Source organism: Ornithorhynchus anatinus, chromosome 5 (genome assembly GCF_004115215.2).
Source record: "Ornithorhynchus anatinus isolate Pmale09 chromosome 5, mOrnAna1.pri.v4, whole genome shotgun sequence".
In the NCBI taxonomy this organism is placed as follows: domain Eukaryota; kingdom Metazoa; phylum Chordata; class Mammalia; order Monotremata; family Ornithorhynchidae; genus Ornithorhynchus; species Ornithorhynchus anatinus.
The window spans coordinates 94,686,589-94,707,455 of record NC_041732.1 but is presented as its reverse complement, the minus strand read 5'-3'; the positions used below and the strand labels follow the sequence as shown (position 1 = coordinate 94,707,455).

Genomic DNA, 20,867 nt, shown 5'->3' with positions numbered 1-20,867 from the left:
AGCTTCTGGACATAGGCAGCTGGGGATTGCAGTGATGCAGCTGCTCAACAGCTGAGGCCGTTCCAGGCTCAGGGTCAGCTGTGGATCTAATAAAAATGAAACTCACTAGCCGGACTGTCCAGTTCGGGTGAGATTAAGCCCTTCCTAATTCTGCAGGCTGCCTCCTCTCTGCCGTTTCAAGCTACAGTCAGGAACCAGGCACAAGGGTTGGTGTGGAAGGGGCTACGGGAAGCTGGGAGTCACTCATGCTGAGGTTTACCGGGCCTCAACTCTGTAACCTTTGAGAGAGGTTGGGAGAGGGGAGTGGCGGACTGAAATCCGTGGTCCCCGGGTGTTGGTAAATTTGGGGAGAACATCGAATTTAAATGTAAAATGAAATCATCAAGAGATACAGTCAGCTTCCCACACCCCAAGCCGGCTGAAGTTTGGGACCGGAGTATCACTGGAGGCAGGGAATGTGTGTGTTAATTGTTGTGTTGTACTTTCCCAAGTGCTCAGAACAGTGCTTGCTTAGTATAAAGCAAGCAGTGTGACTCAGGGGCAAGAGCACAGGCTTGGGAATCAGAGGAGCTGGGTTTTAATCCCGCCTCTGCCACTTTTCTGCCGGGTGACCTGGGGTGAGCCGTTTTACTTCTCTGTGCCTCAGTTACAGGGAAAACCTGATTATCTTGTATCTACCCCGGTGCTTAGGATAGTGCTTGGTACACAGTAAGTGCTTAACAAATACTATAATTATTTTTATTAGTAGCAGTATTAGAGATGCAGCGTGACTTAGTAGTAAGAGCATGGTCTTGGGAATCAGAGGTCGTGGGTTCTAATTCCTCCTCCGCCACTTGTCTGCTGGGTGACCGGGGTGAGCCATTTCACTTCTCTGTGCCTCGGTTGTCTCATCTGTCAAATGGGGATGAATAATAATAATAATTATGGTGTTTGTTAAGTGCCTCAAGTGCCAAGTGCTGGGGTAGATAGAATGTAATCAGGTTGGACCCAATCCCCATCTTACACGAGGCTCACACTCAATTCCCATTTTACAGATGATGGAACTGAGGCTCAGAGAAGTGAAATGGCTTGCCCAAGGTCACACATTCATTTGTTCAATCATATTTATTGAGCGCTTAATGGGTGCAGAACACTGTACTAAGTGCTTGGAAAGTACGTTTGGCAACAGATAATAATAATAATACTGTTGGTATTTGTTAAACGCTTACTATGTGCCAAGCACTATTCTAAGCGCTGGAGTAGCTACAAGGTAATCAGGCTGTCCCAAGTAGGGCTCACAGTCTTCATCCCCATTTTACAGATGAGGTCACTGAGGCCCAGAGAAGTGAATAATAATGTTGGCCCTTGTTAAGCGCTTACTATGTGCAGAGCACTGTTCTAAGCGCTGGGGTAGATACGGGGTCATCAGGTTGTCCCACGTGGGGCTCACAGTCTTAACCCCCATTTTCCAGATGAGGTAACGGAGGCACAGAGAAGCGAAGTGACTTGCCCACAGTCACCCAGCTGACAAGTGGCAGAGCCGGGTTTCAAACCCATGTCCTCTGACTCCCAAGCCCGGGCTCTTTCCACTGAGCCACGCTGCTTCTCAAGAGTAGTGTGCTACATGGCCGACCGCTTCCCTGATAGAAGAAAACTGGCTCCTTCTCACTCCTAAATTCATTCCAAGAAAGTTTTGCACCCCCCCGCCCCCCATTTTAGTAGGTCAACTGGCTATCAATGACATTTTGATGACATGGCACTGACATTTTGCCGTCGTATTTGTCACCTCCGCCAAACTAACTCTCTTCCCCTCTTCAAAGCCCTACTGAGAGCTCACCTCCTCCAGGAGGCCTTCCCAGACTGAGTCCCCCTTTCCCTCTGCCCCTCCTCCCCTCGCCATTCCCCCTCCCCCCAGCACTGCGCATATTTGTGTATGTTATTTATTACCCTATTTATTTTGTTAATGGTGTGTATATCTCTATGATTCTATTTACCTTGAGGCCATCTACGCCAGACTACTTGTTCTGTTTAGCTTTGCTGTCTCCCCCCGGTTAGACTGTGAGCCCGTCACTGGGCAGGGATTGTCTCTTATCTGTTGCCGAATTGTCCATTCCAAGCGCTCAGTACAGTGCTCCGCACATAGTAAGCGCTCAAGAAATACGACTGACAATGAATTGAACGGTAGAGATCCACAGCAGACACGTGGCGGGGTCGGGATCAGAACCCACGACCTTCCGACTCCCAGGCCCCTGCTCCGTCTGCGAGCCCCACGTGGGGCAACCGGATAATAATCATAATGTTGGTATTCGCTAAGCGCTTACTGTGTGCAGAGCACTGTTCTAAGCTCTGGGGGAGATATAGGAGAATTAGGTTGTCTGTCGTGAGGCTCACAGTCTTCATCCCCATTTGACAGATGAGGTAACTGAGGCCCAGAGAAGTGACTTGCCCACAGTCACCCAGCTGACAAGTGGCAGAGCCGGGATTCGCACCCATGACCTCTGCCTCCCAAGCCCGGGCTCTTTCCATTGAGCCACGCAGCTTCTCTAATGATCTTGGACGACCTGATGACCCAGTATCCACCCCAGTGCTTAGAACAGTGCTCGGCACATAGTAAGCGCTTAATCATAATAATAATAATGTTGGCATTTGTTAAGCGCTTACTATGTGCCGAGCACTGTTCTAAGCGCCGGGGAGCATACAAGGTGATCAGGTTGCCCCACGTGAGGCTCACAGTCTTAATCCCCATTTTACAGATGAGGGAACTGAGGCTCAGAGAAGTGAAGTGACTAGCCCACGGTCACACAGCTGACAAGTGGCCGAACCGGGATTGGAACCCATGACCTCTGACTCCAAAGCCCGGGCTCTTTCCACCGAGCCCCGCTGCTTCTCAACAGATACCAACATGATGATCATTCTCTTCTCTGGTGACCTCGTAACGGCTTTTCGGGTTCTTAGAAGAGCGCTGGGCACAGAGTGAGCGCCCCAAAAGGACGATGAGGATGATGATGATTGTTGTGCGAGATGATGAGGGGCGGGGTGGGGCCGGAGTGGGCGGGAGGGGGCCGGCACTGGGGGCGGAGGCGGGGCCGGGCCCGGGCCCGGGCCGAGGAAGGACCGGCCGACAGCCCGGAGGCGGCGGCCGGGGCTCCCCGGACCCCCGGACCCCCGCTCGAGGAGGAGAAGGAGGAGGAGAAGCCCGGACCCCCCGCCCCCCGGCCCCGAGCAGATGATGGCGATACGAGAGCTGAAAGTCTGTCTTCTCGGGGTGAGTCCCGGGCCGGGCCGGGCCGGGCCGGGCCGGGCACCAGGGATTCCGCCGGGTGTCCCCGGCTCCCGCTGGCCCGGGGTAGGAGGGGCCTGGGCCGGCCCGGAGACCCCCGGACCTCCCGGACCCTCCTGGCCTTCGCGGCCGCGAGGGCGCCCGCTGGGCCCGGGCCTGACCCTGAGCGGCCAACCCACTCCCGATCCCTGCCTCTCCCTTCTCCCTCTCCCGGCTTTCTCTCCCTGCCCCTTCCCATGCTCCCTTCTTCTGGCCTTCTCTCCCTGTCTCTTCCTGCCCCCTGCCCCCTTCTCCCTCCCCACTTTTTCCTGCCCCTTCCCTTTCCCCCTTCTCCCTCTCCCCTTCCCACTTCCCCTCTTCTACCTCCCCACTTCTCCCTCCCCCCTTTTCCTTGCCTCTTCCCACTCCCCCCCTTCTCTCTGCCCCTTTCCACTTCCCCTCTTCTCCCTCCCCGCTTTTCCCTGCCTCTTCCCACTTCCCCCTTTCTCCCTGCCCCTTCCCCCTCCCTGCCCTCTTCTCCGGGCTTTCTCCACCTGCCCCTTCCCTCTCCCTGCCCCCTTCCCACTCTCTGCCCCCTTCTCCGTATTTTCTATTCCTGCCTCTCCCCACTGCCCGCCTGTCCCACCCCTTGCCCGCATACTCCCTGCCCTCTCCCCCGTCTCCATCCTTATGGCCCCACCCTCGCCCCCTGCCGCCGCGCCCTCTGTCCCTTTTCCCCCTTCCCTGCCTCCAGACCCCCTGCCCGGGCCCGAGCCGCCCGACCCCGGACCCCGGGGGTCGATGCCCGGAGCGGGATGCCCGTCCTCTGGCCGAAAATTCCCGGGCACACCCCCGCCGCCGTCGCCTTTCCCTTCCCCGCCCCTCCCCTCCCGGGAGGGATTTCTATTTCTTTACTTTTTGTTGGGGTTTTCTTGGAGCTCAGGGTGTGCGATCCCTTCAAACCCCCTCCACCTCCCCACTCTCCCCCCAAGTGCGTCCTTTCCTGGGTCAGCCCCAGCTCGCCCGGCCAGACTGGTCTGTGAGATATCCTGGGGGTCCAGGTGCCAGGCCCCCAGTCTCGCCAGAGTCTAGGGGCTTGCCCTCTCCCCGCCTCCGTCCATCACAGACTTGACAGAAACAAACCAAGAACAAACCAAAAGAGCATGCTTTCTGCACCCCATACAGTCTCATGCCCCTGAACCCAGGTAACCCGGCCTCTCTGACGGTAGCCTCCTGCCAGACAGAGCGGCCGGGGAACGTTCCTTGGCCTCCTTTGCTTCTTAGAGGTGTTAACTCTGTGCCCAGGGACAGAATTTCCACTAAGTGAATAAAAGGAAACGAGCGAAGAGCTTCTTCCCAAGCGTTTGGGTAAGGGGGTGAGAGTTGAACCGAATTGGTGAAGAAAGGGGGGAGGTGGAGTGGGGGGCCGGGGCAGGGGTCTCGGCGCTGAGTGTGGTGTGCAGTCCGATCTGAGATCCTCTCCGCTATTGAGTCCGGATTTCGTTGAGCCATCCGGGTCGTGTGCTGAACGCGTCTCTCTTCCTCTTCTCTATCTCGTCCCAGCCTTAGCCAGGCCGTCTAATGCCATCTGGAAATACCTTCTAGGAATCCTCTCAACTCCTCCGAGGGTTCAGTCAGGTTGAGAAAGGCATCGAAAGTACTGGTAAGAATAGAAGCGACGACTCGGGAAGTGGCAACTGTCCCATTTGGAAGCATTCTCAAGTGGAGCGAAGCTGTAATTCTCCGACTATTCTAGGGCGCAGAGGCCCTCATTAAGGAGAGCAGGGGACACACAGCAGCAGCGCTGAATAATGTAGGCTTAATGAACATTACAATGCGCCTGGCATTGCATCAGGGATGGAATGCTGCTGAAGGCACAGTGAGGCAGCCCCTAAAATTGCCTCATTAGGAGGGGAGTCGGTGCAGTGGTAAAGCAGCATGGCCTTGTGGAAAGAGCATAGGCCTGGGAGTCAGAGGACCTGGGTTCTAATCCAGGCCCCGCCACTTGTCTGCTGTGTGACCTCGGGCGATTCACTTCTCTGTCCTCAGTTACTTCATCTGTAAAATGGGGTTTAAGACTGTTTTACCCCGTGTGGGACAGGGACTGTGTCCGTCCTAATTTTCCAGTATCTTACCTCAGTGCTCAGTTCAGTGCCTGGCACACGGTAAGTGCTTAACAAATGCCGTAGGGGGAAAAAAAAGAAAAAGTTCATCTGGCTTTGACCGTTTGACTCTGCCGCTTCTTGGCTTTGGGTGGCTGGTGGGGGCGCGATTCATGTCAGGGAAATCCATTCCAAAGCCCCTGAGGTCCACCCCAATGTCTGTCGGTCTGGAACCCTGAATTTCTTCCATCTTTTCTTGGAATAACCCCACAGAAAGCTTGGTTGACCTCGCATCCCCACTAATGGTCCACCCTAAACAGGGTCAGTACCAAGCAGAACTTTGTAAACAATGTCAATAATATTTATCGAACACCTATTAATAATAATAACAGTAATATTATTATTACGGTATTTGTTAAGAGCTTACTGTGAGCCAAGCACTATTCTAAGCACTGGGTTAGATACAAGGTAATCAGGTTGTCCCACATGGGGGCTCGCAGTCTTAATCCCCATTTTATAGATGAGGTAACTTAGGCACAGAGACGTTGAATGGCTTGCCCATGGTCACACGGCAGACAAGTGGCAGAGCTGGGATTAGAACCCATGACCTGTGACGCCCAAGCCCGTGCTCTTTCCACTAAGCCATGCCGTTTCTATTTTGTGCCGAACACGTACTAAAATCCATGGTAGAGCAATTAGACATGGTTTCTGCTCTCAGGGAACTTCTCTTGGAAACCCAGGGAGCCATCACAAGTAATGAAGGTTTAGTTGGTTAACCGGGAGCACAGAATTTGATCCCTTTGTTGTCATCTGTTAGCTTTGTCAAAAATAAACAAATGGCACAAGTTCAGCAAATCTTTGTGCATTGTCTTCCCTGGTGATGTCAGTACAGTGGGACTCTCAGGAGAGTAACTGGGTTAGTGCGGAGAACCCAGCGGAAGTGAGAAGAGGTTGCTGGGCAGGCACCCTTAAAAAGGTAAGGTTCTGTCTATCCTGCCCCGCAGATGTAGATTGCTAAGCGTCTAGTAGTCTGAACCGATATATGCCTTATGAAACACATTGCTGGGCTGTAACCTGAAAAACAACTTCTTTGGAAAAAAAAGGAACTTAAAAAGTCCCAACATTCAGGCAGCAGCTGTTCAAACCCCAAAGGTGGAAGCTTTCCCAGTAATGCATTTTCTCGTACACATGGAGAGGCGGAGTCAACCTTTTTCTCCCTCTCTTCCTGTTTTTCCTCCCCTTTTTAGCTATGTACGCTCGAAAAACTGCTTCCACGTGGACTCTCAGGGGTCTTATCCAGTATTTAACCTTCAGGTTGTCTTGGCAACAAGTGGCTTAGAAATTTAGCTAACTTCCCCAAGCGCAGTCCAAACCAGTCCTGGGAGAGTGAAGGTGTACGATGTTCATTCTTCCTCCTGTTCCTCCTTCCGCAAGGTGCTGATGAATATGGTTGCTTGAATGAGATTCTTAAAAAAAAATGGCGGCATCATTCCCAAAGATATCAGCATCTTGGGATTCTGTGCCATTTTCGCATTTGCACCACTCTTGTTTTCCTGAGAGTCTGTGTAGCAGGGTTGCGAGAGTATTTCTTGCAAGAAGAGAAACAGTGTGGCTTAGTGGAAAGAACCCAGACTTGGGAGTCAGAGGTCACGGGTTCTAATCCTGGCTCTGCCACTTGTCTGCTGTGTGACCTTGGGCAAATCGCTTCACTTCTCTGTGCCTCAGTTCCCTCGTCTGTAAAATGGGGATTAAGATTGTGAGCCCCATGTGGGACAACCTGATTACCTTGTATCTACCCCAGCGCTTAGAAGAGTGCTTGGCACATAGTAAGTGCTTAACAAATGCCGTCATCATCATCATCATCTGGCACCGGATGGGCCCACGGAGACTATTAAGGTTCTGTGACTTTTGGTAAGGGCCGAATCACTGCAGGGGAACTTGCAGCTTAAGTCACTTAACTTCTCTGTGCCTCAGGTACCTCATCTGTAAAATGGGGATTGACTGCGAGCCTCACGTGGGAGACAACCTGATGACCCTGTACCTACCCCGGCGCTTAGAACAGTGCTCTGCACATAGTAAGCGCTTAACAAATACCAACATTATTATTGCAACTTGAGCATCCCCTTCCCAATAAAGGTGAACTTGCTATGGGCTACATTGGTTTGGGAGTAGGGGATTCCTTCTGCATTCCTGGGTTTCTCTCCTTTCTGTGGTGATTGGATTCTTTTCTCCAGAGTAGCTCGGGAGTGACACGCCAGCTAAGATTATGCAGAATCTTTGGGATCCCTGCAGAGAGGGGTGGTGCTGACTGTGATAAGCAGATCCTCTAAGGGGTGAAAGAACTGTGTAAGACATACATGCTCCTTCTTTTAGCTCCTAGTGATGGTATTTATGAGCATTATGGTAGTTGTTCAGTACTATGTGCCAGTCCCTGCACTTAACTCTCAGGGAAGAGAAACAGCATGGTCTAGTAGATAGAGCATGGTCCTGGGAGACAAGAGGATCCGGGTTCTAATCCCTGCTCTGCCACTTGTGTGCTGTGTGACCTTGGATAGGTCACTTAACTCCTCTGTGCCTCAGTTACCTCATCTGTAAGTGGGGATGAAGACTGTGAGCCCTCTGTGGGACAGCGACTGTCCAATCTATAAATTGTCTGTCCAATCTATAAATTGACTGTCCAATAAATACTATTGAATGAATGAATGAATGAAATCTGATATCCTTGGCTCTACCCCAGCACTTAGTACAGTGTCTGGAGCGTAGTAAGTGTTTAACAAATACCACAATTATTATTATTATTAATATTGTTATACAATCCGATCATACACAATCCCTGTCCCTCATAATAAGCACCATGGCCTAGTGGATAGAGCAAGGGCCTGGGAGTCAGAGGACCTGGGTTCTAATCTTACCCTCTCTCCACAACTCATCTGCTGTGTGATCTTGGGCCAGTCACTTAACTTCTCTGTGCCTCAGTTTCTTCATCTAGCCTTGCTGTGGGCAGGGGATGTGCCTGTTATATTGTACTCTCCCAAGTGCTTAGTACACGGCTCTGCACATCGTAAGCGCACAATAAATACGACTGATTGAAAATGAAAATTCAGACTGAAAGCCTCATGTGGGACATGGACCGTTTCCAACCTGATTAGCCTGTGTCTACCCTAGTGCTTAGTACAGTGCCCTAAGTGTACTAAGAACTGGGGGTCGATACAAGGTGATCAGGTACCCTATGGGGTTCACAGTCTAAGTAGGAGGGACAACAGGTATTGAATCCCCATTTTGCAGATGAGGAAACCAAGACACAGAGAAGTTAAGTGACTTACCCAAGGTCGCCTAGCAGGCCGGGGGAGACCTGGGATTTACTGAGCATTTACTGTGTACAGGGCACAGTTCTACGTGCAGGGTAAATACACGATTGTTAGATCAAATGCAGTCCTTCTTCCACATAAACTAAGTGGGGGGAGACAGATTGAAAGAACAGTAAGAGTGAAGTTAAGAACAGGAAAATATCTTCCCATGTGGATCTAATAATTCACTCTCTGGCCGAATCGAGTCAAGTCTTTGCCGTACTTCGGTTGCAGAAGACATCGCCCCTCAGTTTCCAAGGGTTCTTCTGGAAACCTCAGGCTTTGTTTTTGCCTGGGGATTCCTTTCCCTCTGTGACATAGATCCCTGCTTAGCAGGACCCAAGTATCCTGGTGTGACATCTGTTTAAATTCTGATGAATATCACAATAACAGAGAGTTCTGCTCCATCAGCATCCTGGCAGCCTTGTGCCTTGGCCATTTCTCTTTGCAGCTAGAAATCAGGAAAATGGGAAGAGGCAGCAGATGGATTTTGGGCCTCTACATGGACTTTGGAGCAGGCAATTAAATTTTGTTCCCAAAATGCATTTATGTATTTTTCTGAAATCTCACTCCAAAGACGTTGGCATTAGGGCATAAGCTGAGGATCAAGACGCCAGTCCATCTTGGCATCTTTTGAAGACCGTGAACAATTCTTAGAGTTTTGGGAACTCTTGGAGCTTCTCCTTGAAAATATTGTTGCTCTGCATTTCTACCAGAGGCCTGGGGCACTCCGTGGAGCCTAGGAGACTCTGATAAACTGGATTCTTCAAATCGTCACCCTCTTAGACTGAAAACTACGGAAGAGCAGAAAATTGTCTAACGTCCTATAGCTTCCTAAGTCCCTTTCGGGATCTCTCCACCAACACCTATGATATGGTGACTGGGAAAGAACAGAGGCGCGAGCCCCGGAAAGAGTGAGTGTAAATTGGGCAGGAACCCTGCGCACGCCTCCCACATCCATTTTCTTGATTTTTATTGGTATTTCAGGAACAAGGCACTGTTGGTAGCCAGGGGTCACCCATAAAATTGTGTGGGATTATATAGAAACTTCAACCCACTGCGTATTTTCGTTAGGCATGGAGAGAGGTGGGAGGTGCCAGTCACCCTGCTATGATTTCCAAATGGCCCTCAGAATACCCGGACTGAATCGTAGACCCAGACCTGGCCCACCGGGCCCAGAAGCATCGCATTGTGGCCCTCCCCCAACCAGCACCCAGAACACCTAGGCTGAACCTCGTATCCTTTAAAACTTGGAGAAGCCACATTTTTCCAGGACTGGAGACTGGAAGCTGAGGCCACTTGGGACCAAGACCTGGAAGCTGAAGTTTTCAAGTTCTTCTAGCAGAACTTCCCCATCTCACCGTTGGTGCACCGAGGCCTGTTCTCTCTTGCCACCTCTCCCAACCTCCAATATCCACCATCACACCCTGCCATCCAACCCATCCCCACCCCTCTGGTGGTCCAGCTCTTCCTCTCTACAACCTAAGCCCTGAGATTCATAAATACAAGACAACCAGGTTGGACACAGTCCAACTGCTTGAACAGGTGGTACAAACCCACCACCTCCCCTTCATCTCCTGGGACTCCCTTCTTGACCATTTTCTATTCTCTTCACCCCACTGAGACCTGTTTCTCCAAAGTCACCAATTATCTCCTTGCCAAATATAACAGACTTTACTCTCTCCTAATCTTCCTTGACATCACTGCTACTTTAGGCTCCCAATGACCACTCCTTTCTCCTGGAAAAACTAAAAAGCGAGGTTATTATTCCTAAATAACCTTGTTTTTTTCCGACACTATCCTCTCTTCCAACCTCATTCGCTGGTTCTTCCTTTACCTCCCACTCCATTACTGTGGGTGTCAATCAAAGCTCTGACCTGGGTCCCCTTCTCTTCTTAATCTAAATGAGTTCATCTGTTCCACCAGCTTCGACAGTAGTACCTCTATGCATATGCTCCCAATTCTGCTTTTACCAACTCTCCCTTCTTTGCATTCTTGCATTTCCTCCAGCCTCCAGCACAACTTTTCATGGATGATCCACTGGCACCTCAAGCTTCACATGTCCCATATTGAACTCCTCAGTACCCCCAAATCCTCTCTCTGCCTCTCAAGCCTGCAACTGTGGTGTTTGGTTTGATTCTTCCCTCTCTTTCAACCCCCATATTCAATCTGTCACCAAATCCTGTCATTTCTTCCTCTACTGCACTTCCAGGATCTGCCCCTTTCTCTTCATCCAAAATGCCACCACATTGGCCCAGGCACTTATTATATCTCAACCTAACTCCTGCATCTTCCTCCTTTCAGATCTGCCTGCTACCAGTCTCTCCAGGCATACTTCACTCAGTTACCCAGATCATTTTTCTAAAACATCGTTCATATGCTCCACTCCTCCAAAGCCTCCAGTAGTTACCAGTTCCTCTCCACAACAAACAGAAACTCCTGATCCCTGGGTTAAAGGTGCTCAATCAGCTTAATCCCAACTAGTTAACCACTCTCTTCTCCCACTTCATTCCAGCTCACCTGCCTCGTTCCTCTCAAACTAACCTGTTCACTGTACCTCATTCTCCTCCCTTCCACCACAAATATTTAACTCATGCCCTCCCAGTCACCTGCAACTCTCTCCTCTTTCACAGCCGATAGATTACTGCTCTTCCTATTTTCAAAACGCTTCTTATGTCACATCTTCTCCAGGAGGCCTTCCCCGCTTAATCTTTAATCACCCTATTTCATATCCCCGGCTACTGCCATTCCAGCACTTCCACTCCACTTGGGTACTCTCACTCCCAGCCCTCGGGTACATACCTTTGTACTCTATTACTTCCTTCTAGATGTAATTTATTTTAGTAATAAAAAACTCCTCACTGGTCTCTCTACTTTTGCCCTTTGTCCCCTCCTGTCAGTTCACGATCTTTAATGTCTGCCTCCTCTAAAATGAACATTCTTTGTGGTCAGGGCCCGTCTACAACTCTATTTTTTATAACGTTTATCAAGTGCTTACTAGACGTCAAACACTCTTCTAAGTGCTGGGGTAAATACCATTAATTAGGTTGGACACATTCCCCGTCCCGCATGGGGCTCATAGTCTAAGAAAGAGGGAGAACAGGAGAACTGAGGCGCAGGGAAGTTAAGTGAATTGCCCAAGGTCTCACAGCATTTGGCAAAGCTGAGATTAGAACCTAAGTCCTCTGACATCCAGACCCATAATAATAATGACGGCATTTGTTAAGCGCTTACTATGTGCAAAGCACTGTTCTAAATTCTGGGCGGGGGGGAAACAAGGTAATCAGATTGTCCCATATGGGGCTCACAATCTTAATCCCCATTTTACAGATGAGGTAACTGAGGCACAGTGAAGCGACTTACCCATAGTCCCAGAGCCGGCAAGTGGCGGAGCCGGGATGAGAACCCACGCCCTCTGACTCCCAAGCCCGGGTTCTTTCCACTGAGCCACGTTGCTTCTATGTGTTTCCCATTAGGCCACGCTGCTTCTCCAACTCTACAACTCTGTTGTAGTGTATTCTCCCAAGTGTGGAATGTACAGAGAGTGCTCAATAAATGCCAGATTGATTCATTAATTCAACTTAAATTCCATAAAGCTACATAGTGCTGAATTAATGCTAGATCCCGGACACCTCGGCTCCCTGACCGGAGGCATTTCAGGATGCTTGAGCAGGTGATTAAATGCATGCCAGAAGTGATGCAATCTCTGGGCACCACCAGGTGGATTATAGAGGAATGTTCTGCCTCTGCTCTAGATGTGCATCCTGAGAGAGTCTGTGCCACCCTTGAAGTACAGTGCTGTCAAGGCCCTCCGACAGTCAGTGCTGGAGTTGATCCTTCTAATGAACTGAAACTGCTTTTTTGTTGTTGCGGTTGTTCTTTTGTTTTGGGGTTTTTTTTTTGGAAGGAAGAGGGTATGAGGCAGAGTCTAATTATTAAAAAAATCATTTCCATCAAATGATTTGGGTTGAATAATTTTGTACAGTGACTTTTCTAAACTAAATGCAGGAATCCCTCAGTTAATGGAACAGATAAGTTCTGAGAAGTGAAACACCACTTATAAGATCCTATTTTTCACTGCTATCCAAAGATAATTCAGACTGGGTTCCTAGAAGGGTGGACAAATCAGCGGTTTTATCCCTTTATGCACAGTGGCCTAGTGGAAGGAGCACGGGTCTGGCAGTCAGATGACCTGGATTCTAAATCTGGCTCTGCCACTTGTCGGCTGTGTGACCTTGGACAATCACTTCACTTCTCTGGGTCTCAGTTTCCTCATCTATAAACTGGGGATTCATTGCCTGTTCTCTCTCCTACTGTGAGCCCTACGTGGGACAGGGACAGTGTCCAACCTGATTTTGTTGTATCTACCGCCATGCTTAGAACAGTGCTTGATACCTAGTAAGCGCTTAACAACAACAATAATAATGTTAAAAATGTTTAGAAACTATATAGGTTTTACAGATTCCTGCAAAGAACCTTTCATGTGTATGTCCTTACGTTGCACCTGATCCTTGGGGTGTGATATGGCTCGGTGGAAAGAGCCCGGGCTTGGGAGTCAGAGGTCATGGGTTCGAATTCCGGATCTGCCACTTGTCAGCTGTGTGACTGTGGGCAAGTCACTTAACTTCTCTGTGCCTCAGTTCCCTCATCTGTAAAATGGGACTAAGACTGTGAGCCTCATGTGGGACAACCTGATGACCCTGTATCTACCCCAGCACTTAGAACAGTGCTCTGCACATAGTAAGTGCTAAACAAATACCAACATTATTATTATTATTATAAAAATGTACGTCCACAGAAAGCATTCAATAAGTTCGATTGAATTGAATAAGAATGATTGCCTTAACAGTTTCAAAACAAAAACCTTATGAATATAACTAAGAATGGACAGAATTTCAAATACTAATCTCTCCCATGAGATCAAATACATGCCTGTGAGTTTGCAGTCTTGCTGGGTCCCAGGTCAAAGAAAACACGTACTAGAATACCCCCCTCATTCTGACTCTGGGTGCATTTGATAACTAATAATAATAAAAATTGTGATCTTTGTTAAGCACTTACAATGTGCCAACAATATTCTAAATGCTGGAGTAGATGCAAGATAATCAGGTTGACACAGTCCCTGCTCCACCGAGGGCTCACAGTCTAAATAGGAGGGAGAACAAGTATTCAATACCCATTTTACAGATGAGGAAACTCAGGACCAGAGAAATGAAGTGACTTACCCAAGCTCTCATATCAGGCAGGTGGTGGTCAGGATTAGAACCCAGGTCCTTCTGACTCCCAGGACTTTGCTCTATCCAGTAGGCCAGGCTACCTCTTCCAATACCACATGGTATGCCTTAGCCAAACAAACTTGCATTGATGATGAACGTTCCCTAATTCCCGAACACTGTTCTAGCCAAAACTCATTGTGAAAACAGGGTTATGACAGAGAAGAGGTCACTTGTCTGTTGCGTGACCTTGGGCAAGTCGCTTGACTTCTCTGTGCCTCAGTTCCCTCATCTGTAAAATGAGGATGGAGACTGTGAGCCCCATTTGGGAAAAGAGACTGTGTCCAAACCGATTTGCTTGTATCCACCCCAGCGCTTAGTGCAGTGCCTGGCACATAGTAAGCACTTAAAAAATACTGTTATCGCCATATGAGTATGCGTTTGGGGGCTGGCAAAAGTATAGCCAAAATTCTTAAGTGCCATTGGTAGACATCACAGTTCCTAAGGGGAAAAAATGGCCTATTTCTGTAGAGAAGCAGTGTGTCCTAGTGGACAGAGCACAGGGCTGGGAATCAGAAGGACCTGGGTTCTAATCCCAACTTGCCACTTGTCTGCTGCATGACCTTGGGTAAGTCACTCCATTGGTCTGTGCCTCAGTTAGCTCTTCTGTAAAATGAACATTCTAGACTGTGAGCCCTTTGTTGGGCAGGGATTGTCTCTATCTGTTGCCAAATTGTACTGTCCAAGCACTTAGTACAGTGCTCCGCATATAGCAAGCGCTCAATAAATTATGATTGAACGAATGAATGAATGAGGATTAAAACTGGAACAGGGACTGTGTCCAACTGGTTAGCTTGTATCTACCCCAGGGCTTTGTAAGTGCCTGGCATATAGTAACCACTTAATAAATGCCACAATTATTAAAATTATTCTCCCAACGCCCTCCCCAGAGGAACCCATTAGATTTTCTCTTGTTGCAAAACAGAGGGTTAGGAAGGTCTTTTCTGAGAAATAATCCATATCCCCCTTCTTTTTCTTTCCTCTTCTTCCTATGGTTGGGCTATCACAAATAGATTCAATCCAAAAGAAGCAAACCGACACACCCTGCAGAAAGGAGCTACGGTGGTCACCAGTATTTTTGCTCCTAAGCCCTGGACTAGGAGAAAGCCTCGGTAGGAATGAGACAGAGCTGAGCTGAGATGTCCGCTCCTTCAAATCCATCCCCTCGGAAGGAATGATGTGCAGTGGAGAATGCAGAACTTTCTAGCCCCTGCCTCTTCTCTCCTCTCAGTTCCCCCAGACATATTTAGCAGCAGCTGCACCAGATTCTAATTTGGTAAAAATCAATCTATGTCAGATTTTTTCCCCAACTTTTAAGTCACATTTTGGAGGAATTCTACATATTGAGTCGGTCATACATGAAGGATGCTTTTATCTTCCTTACATCAATCTCTCCCTTGATGCTCCAGATTTTTGGCATCTAGGAAGAAGCAAAATACTTCATTTAATTTATCTTTTCTCTTCTCGCTTTTCATCCCCTCCCACAGCCACTTTGGTCTCGGCACGTGCTTGGCGCCTAGTAAGCTCTTAACAAATACCATTATTATTATTAAAATTTTTTTTCATGAAAAACTCGGATTGATTTGCCGAGCTAACAGACTTTAAAACTATGATATTCAGCATTGTTCATGTAGGCAAAGTGAAGACAATGATCTGGATAATTGAGGACCCAAATCTGGTGACTGGGGGAAAAAGAAGGATTTTGAGGCACGGATGATCCAGATTAGTTCTTTTCATCTGTCAAATGCTCTGGATAATTGCTTCCTTTCTTCTTTGCTTCTGAAGACACAAACCCACATAATCGAGCATTTTGATAATTGGGTTTTCCTGTGATTTTTGGAATCGTATAGCTGTGTGTGGCCTGAGACAAAAAAGTTCAGTGGAGACAATGTTTGTCAGGCTGCTAAATGGAAAAAAATGCAGTTTAAATTTTAAAGTTTAAACTGCATTTGAAATTTTTGGGAAGGATTTCCCTTCCCCTGAGCAGGGGAAAAGAAGACCTTTGTATACTTACTTTCTCCCTGAAAACCTTAGAGTGGTCAATGTTATGGTGAGTGGGGAGTTCAAAATGGTGGAGCAGGGCCATGCCCTGCCATTCCATCTCTGCCAAGCACTTCACCAAATCATGTTTTTAGTCCCAAAGCTTCGCTAAGCAGTGGCCAGCTTAGACCTGCTGCTCCTCTCCTTTATCTCCCTAAGCCTCTCCTTTTAGCACACCTGCCCGGCAGAATCACGGGAAGAGAACGGCTGCTGGCAGCAGTGGATGCCATCACCTTTCTGCATCCCTAGTGTAAGCTCCTTGTGGGCAGGGAATATGTCATTTGCCTGTTTTGTACTTCCCGAATGCACCCTGCATGTTATAAATACCACCATACTGCTTCGAACACAGAGGACCTGTTTCCCTAGAGAAGACATCTTGACTGCAAGAGAATCAGCATGCCCTAGTGGAAAGAGCCTGAGCCTCCAAGTCAGAGGACCTGGATTCTAATCTCCACTCTGTCAGTTGCTTGCTGTGTGACCTTGGGCAAGTCACTTAACTTCTCTGTGCCTCAGTATCCTCAACTGTAAAATGGAGATTAAATACCTGTTCTGCCTCTTGCTTATACCGTGAGCTCAAAAACGGGACTGTGACTGTGTCTGACCTAGTTAACTTGTACCTACCCCGGCTCTTAGACTAGTGTTTGACACACAGTAAGCACTAAACAAATACCAAAAAAAAAAAGAAAAGAAGTCATGACGAACAGCATCCCTTAGCCGTTATGTTGGAAGATCACATCTTGGTGCTCTCTCCCAACGACCTCAGATCTCACTGCTGGCCGAGATGGGTCAAATAATGCTCTCCCCTGCAGCTGTGACTTTATAACTTTCCAAGGGTGTTTAGTTTTCAGTCCTTTCCTCTTCTCAGTGCAGCACCCGAAGGAGAGTTCAGTGAAAATTCTTTGCCCTCTGAGCTCCTTGGAAAAAAGACAAGATTTCTGATTGTGGTCAGCTTTTCATTTTCCAAAACTGAAGCTCGTGTAATGACAAACCGGAGTTAGTTCTAAGTTCCGAGGGGCTGAGTTTAGTCTCCCTAGGAGCTGGAAAAAATGACTTTTTTCCCTTGATTGCATTTGGCTTCCTGCCTGATGGGTTTGGTCTTTCTGGGTAAGCTGATACAGTAGTCCAGCTGTGTTGAACTCCTCATCCAAGAACTGCTTATTTAGTTTGTGAATTTTCCTGCTCATTTCTCCTCTTCCCTTCTGCCATCAACCACCAAATGAGCACCTTCTCCTGACAATGAGCAGGAAAAAAGCAGAGAAGGAGATATTCAAGTCAGTCAGCTATTTGTTGGCTGTTTGAGCAAAAGGTGCGGTAGGTAAGGAGTTTAAAATGAATGATTAGAATGAAGTTTTTGCATTATGTGGAGATTTCACTTGTCTCCCCTTCATGGATAAGTTTCTCAGCTGCAATACCTGGTGATCCAAGTACAAGCCTCTTTTCAAAAGCTAGGTGACAAGTTAAAACTTCTTAAGGATTAAAGCAATGGAGCAAGTTTTTCAGGGTCCCAGGCTTCCCAGTGAGGAGTTGCAGGATGAGGGAAGACTGCAGAGGACTGAATGGGGAGAGAGGTGATATGATGAAACTGCATCCTGTTAATAATAATAATAATGATGATGGTAATTAAGTGCTTACTATGAGATGAGCACTGTTCTAAACACTGGGGTGTTTACCAGCTAATCAGTTTGGGCAGTTTCTGTCCCACAAGGGGCTCATACTTTCAATCCCCAATTCACAGGTGAGGTAATTGAGGCCAGAGAAGTGGAAGTGGCCTGCCCAAGTCACACAGTAGCCAAATGGTGGGACTGGTCCTTCAAATGGCGGGACTGGTCCTTAGAACCCAGGTCCTTCTTGCTCCTAGGCTCATGCTGTATCCGTTAGGCCATGCTACTTTGGAATAACGTACAACAGAACTTCCATTATCTAAAGTTCTTGTGTGTTTTTCCCATTGTTGCCAACAGCTGACTCCCGACAGCAATGTCCGGGGTTTCCTCTAAGAGAACCTCCCAAGAAGAATGAGAAGCAGCATGGCCTAGTGGAAAGAGAACAGGCCTGGGAGTCAGAGGACCTGGGTTCTAATCCCTACTCTGCCAATTGCTTGCCCTGTGTCCTGGGGCAACTCACTTGTCTTCTCTGTGCCTCAACTGTACAAATGAGGATTAAATGACTCCTCTTCTTCCTACTTAGACTGTGAGCCCCATGTGGGAGAGGGACTGTGTCCAACCTAATTAACTTGTACCTACCCTGGTGCTTAGAACAGTGTTTGACACGTAGTAAGCGCTTAACAAATACCATAAAAAAACAAGAGACGAAACAGAAAATAAACAAGGGAAATAACCTGCCTGTCTCAGTGGTATATTTACCAATCCAAGAAGGGATGATGTGTCAAGAGGTCCAGAACGATGCAGTTTACTGGCTCACCCATACACTGGTATAGGGGCCAGTGGACCCTGACCCGTAGAGCAAAAAAACATTGTCTCCTGGACCCCTATTATGCCCTCCCATCACCCCTTGCCCCTCTCTTGTTCCGTCCTAAAGGTGGGCATCCTCTGACGTCAATCTGGGTGGACCGGGGGCAGTCCTGAGGGTTGTGTGTGTGTGTGTGTGGGTCTCCTGGTTGGAAGTTGGCACAGCTCTTGTGAAAGCGTCCCGGTTGGGTCAGCTAATATGGTCTTCTTGGGCTGATTATCTGGGAAATGTTTCAATATTGCCAAGCTCAGTAGCTTTCCTAGTGGTGATGATGGGATGATTCATTCATTCATTCAATCGTATTTATTGAGTGCTTTCTATGTGCAGAGCACTGTACTAAGCGCTTGGAATGTACAGTTCGGCAACAGATGGAGACTATCCCTGCCCAATAACGGGCTCGTGGTCTAAACGGGGGAGACAGACAGCAAAGCAAAACAGAACAAAACAAAACAAGTAGTCTGGCGCAGATAACATCAAGATAAATAGGATCCAATATATCCACATCATTAACAAAATAATACAGTAATAAATAATATATACAAATATGCACAGTGCTAAGGGGAGGGGAAGGGGGAAAAGCAGAGGGTGGGAGAAGGGGGAATGAGGAGGGGAGGAGGAGCAGAGGGAAAGGGGGGCTCAGTCTGGAAAGGCCTCCTGGAGAAGATGAGCTCCCAGAAGGGCTTTGAAGAGAGGAAGAGAGTTTGGCAGAGGAGAGGAGGGTGGGCATTCCAGGACAGCGGTAGAACATGGGCCAGGGGTCGATGGCGAGATAGGCCCCAAGGGGGGACGGTGAGGAGGTGAGTGGCAGAGGAGTGGAGCGTACGGGCTGGGCAGTAGAAAGAGAGAAGGGAAGTGAGGTAGGAGGGGGTCAGGTGATGGAGAGCTTTGAAGCCAAGAGTGAGGAGTTTTTGTTTAATGAGAAGGTTGATAGGCAACCACTGGAGGTTTTTGAGGAGGGGAGTGACACGCCCAGAGCGTTTCTGTAGGAAGAAGATCCGGGCAGCGGAATGAAGAATAGACTAGAGTGGGGAGAGACAGGAGGAAGAGAGATCAGAGAGGAGGGTGACGCTATAATCCAGATGGGATATTATGAATGATCTATTGTTGGTTGTAGCTCTGTTGTCCCTTCACCGATGTGCTGGTTACTGGCCTGATCCCATCATCCTTCTGGGTTCTGTGTACTGTTTATTGTGCGGCTCTGGATACCTGCCTTTGTGTTCTGCAAGGCACTACACTGTGGGAGAAGCAGCGTGACTTAGTGGAAAAGAGCATGGGCTTGGAAATCAGTGGGTTCAAATCCCAACTCTGCCACTTGTCTGCTGTGTGACCTTGGGCAAGCCGTTGAACTTCTCTGTGCCTTAGTTACCCCATCTGTAAAATGGGGATTAAGACTGTGAGCCATGGGACACGTGGGGCTACCTGATTACTTTGTATGTACCCTAGTTCTTAGAACTGTGCTTGGCACATAGTAAGTGCTTAACAAATACCATAATAATAATAACTGCCTGCTCCACCCCATTCTCCTGCTCCGTACATAGAGTTTGAGAGCCCCAACATTAGCCACAGGACCTCTCAACTTCAATGCCTAGCTTCCATAACACCCACTGTAACATTTCTTTCCTGTCTGGGCATGGCCACTTCATTGGATATGATTCAGAAAGTTCTAAGAGGATGGAAGAGTTGAGTCGCAGAGTGTGAGATAAACTGGCTCAGCTGAATTCATTGCACCCTACTTAAAGAGGCCCCAGTGATTTCTCCTGAAGTTTGAAGCCATCTGGAACCTGCAGTCGTAACATAGAGTTGTCCTTGGTAGTCTCAAAGAAGCAGCGTGGCCTAATGGATAGAGTACGGGCCCGGGAGTCAGAAGAACTGGGGTTCTAATCCTGCCTCTGCCACTTGTCTGCTGTGTGACACTTCCCTTCTCTAGGCCTCAGTTTCCTCATCTGTAAAATGGGGATTAAGACTGTGAACCTTATGTGGGACAGGGAATGTGGTCAACCTGGTTATCCTGTTCCTACACTGGACCCCAATCCTGGCCACACTGTGGCCCGCAAAAGACTATCTTTTGTTTTCAATCAATCAGTGGTATTTATTGAGTATTTACTGTGTGCAGAGCACTGTGCTAAGCACTTGGGAAAGCACAATACAGTGAAGTTGGAAGATGCGATCCCGGCTCATAAGGAGCTTACATTTTACAGGGGGGAGACAGACCTCAACATAGAGTAGGGAGGGGGGAATTAGAGTATCAGAATATTCACATAAGTGCTGTGGGGCTGGGGTGAGAATCAAATGCCAAGTAGATCCTTGATGCAGAGTGAGGGTGGATAGGGGGAATAAAGGACTTAGTCTGGGAAAGTTTCTTGGAGGAGGTGGGATTTCAGTGGGTTTTGAAGTTGGGAAG

The 20,867-nt window shown here is 48.3% G+C and overlaps 1 protein-coding gene across 1 annotated transcript in view; it reads left to right on the top strand.

Moving 5' to 3' along the window:
• Positions 1-3,116: 3,116 nt before the first annotated feature.
• Positions 3,117-20,867, top strand: part of RAB31 (RAB31, member RAS oncogene family) — a 165,174-nt gene continuing 147,423 nt past the window's right edge. Inside the window, exon 1 of the mRNA XM_029065627.2 lies at positions 3,117-3,244. Coding sequence (XP_028921460.1) covers positions 3,206-3,244 — 39 coding nt within the window. The 5' untranslated portion in view covers positions 3,117-3,205. The remainder of the gene's footprint in view (positions 3,245-20,867) is intronic.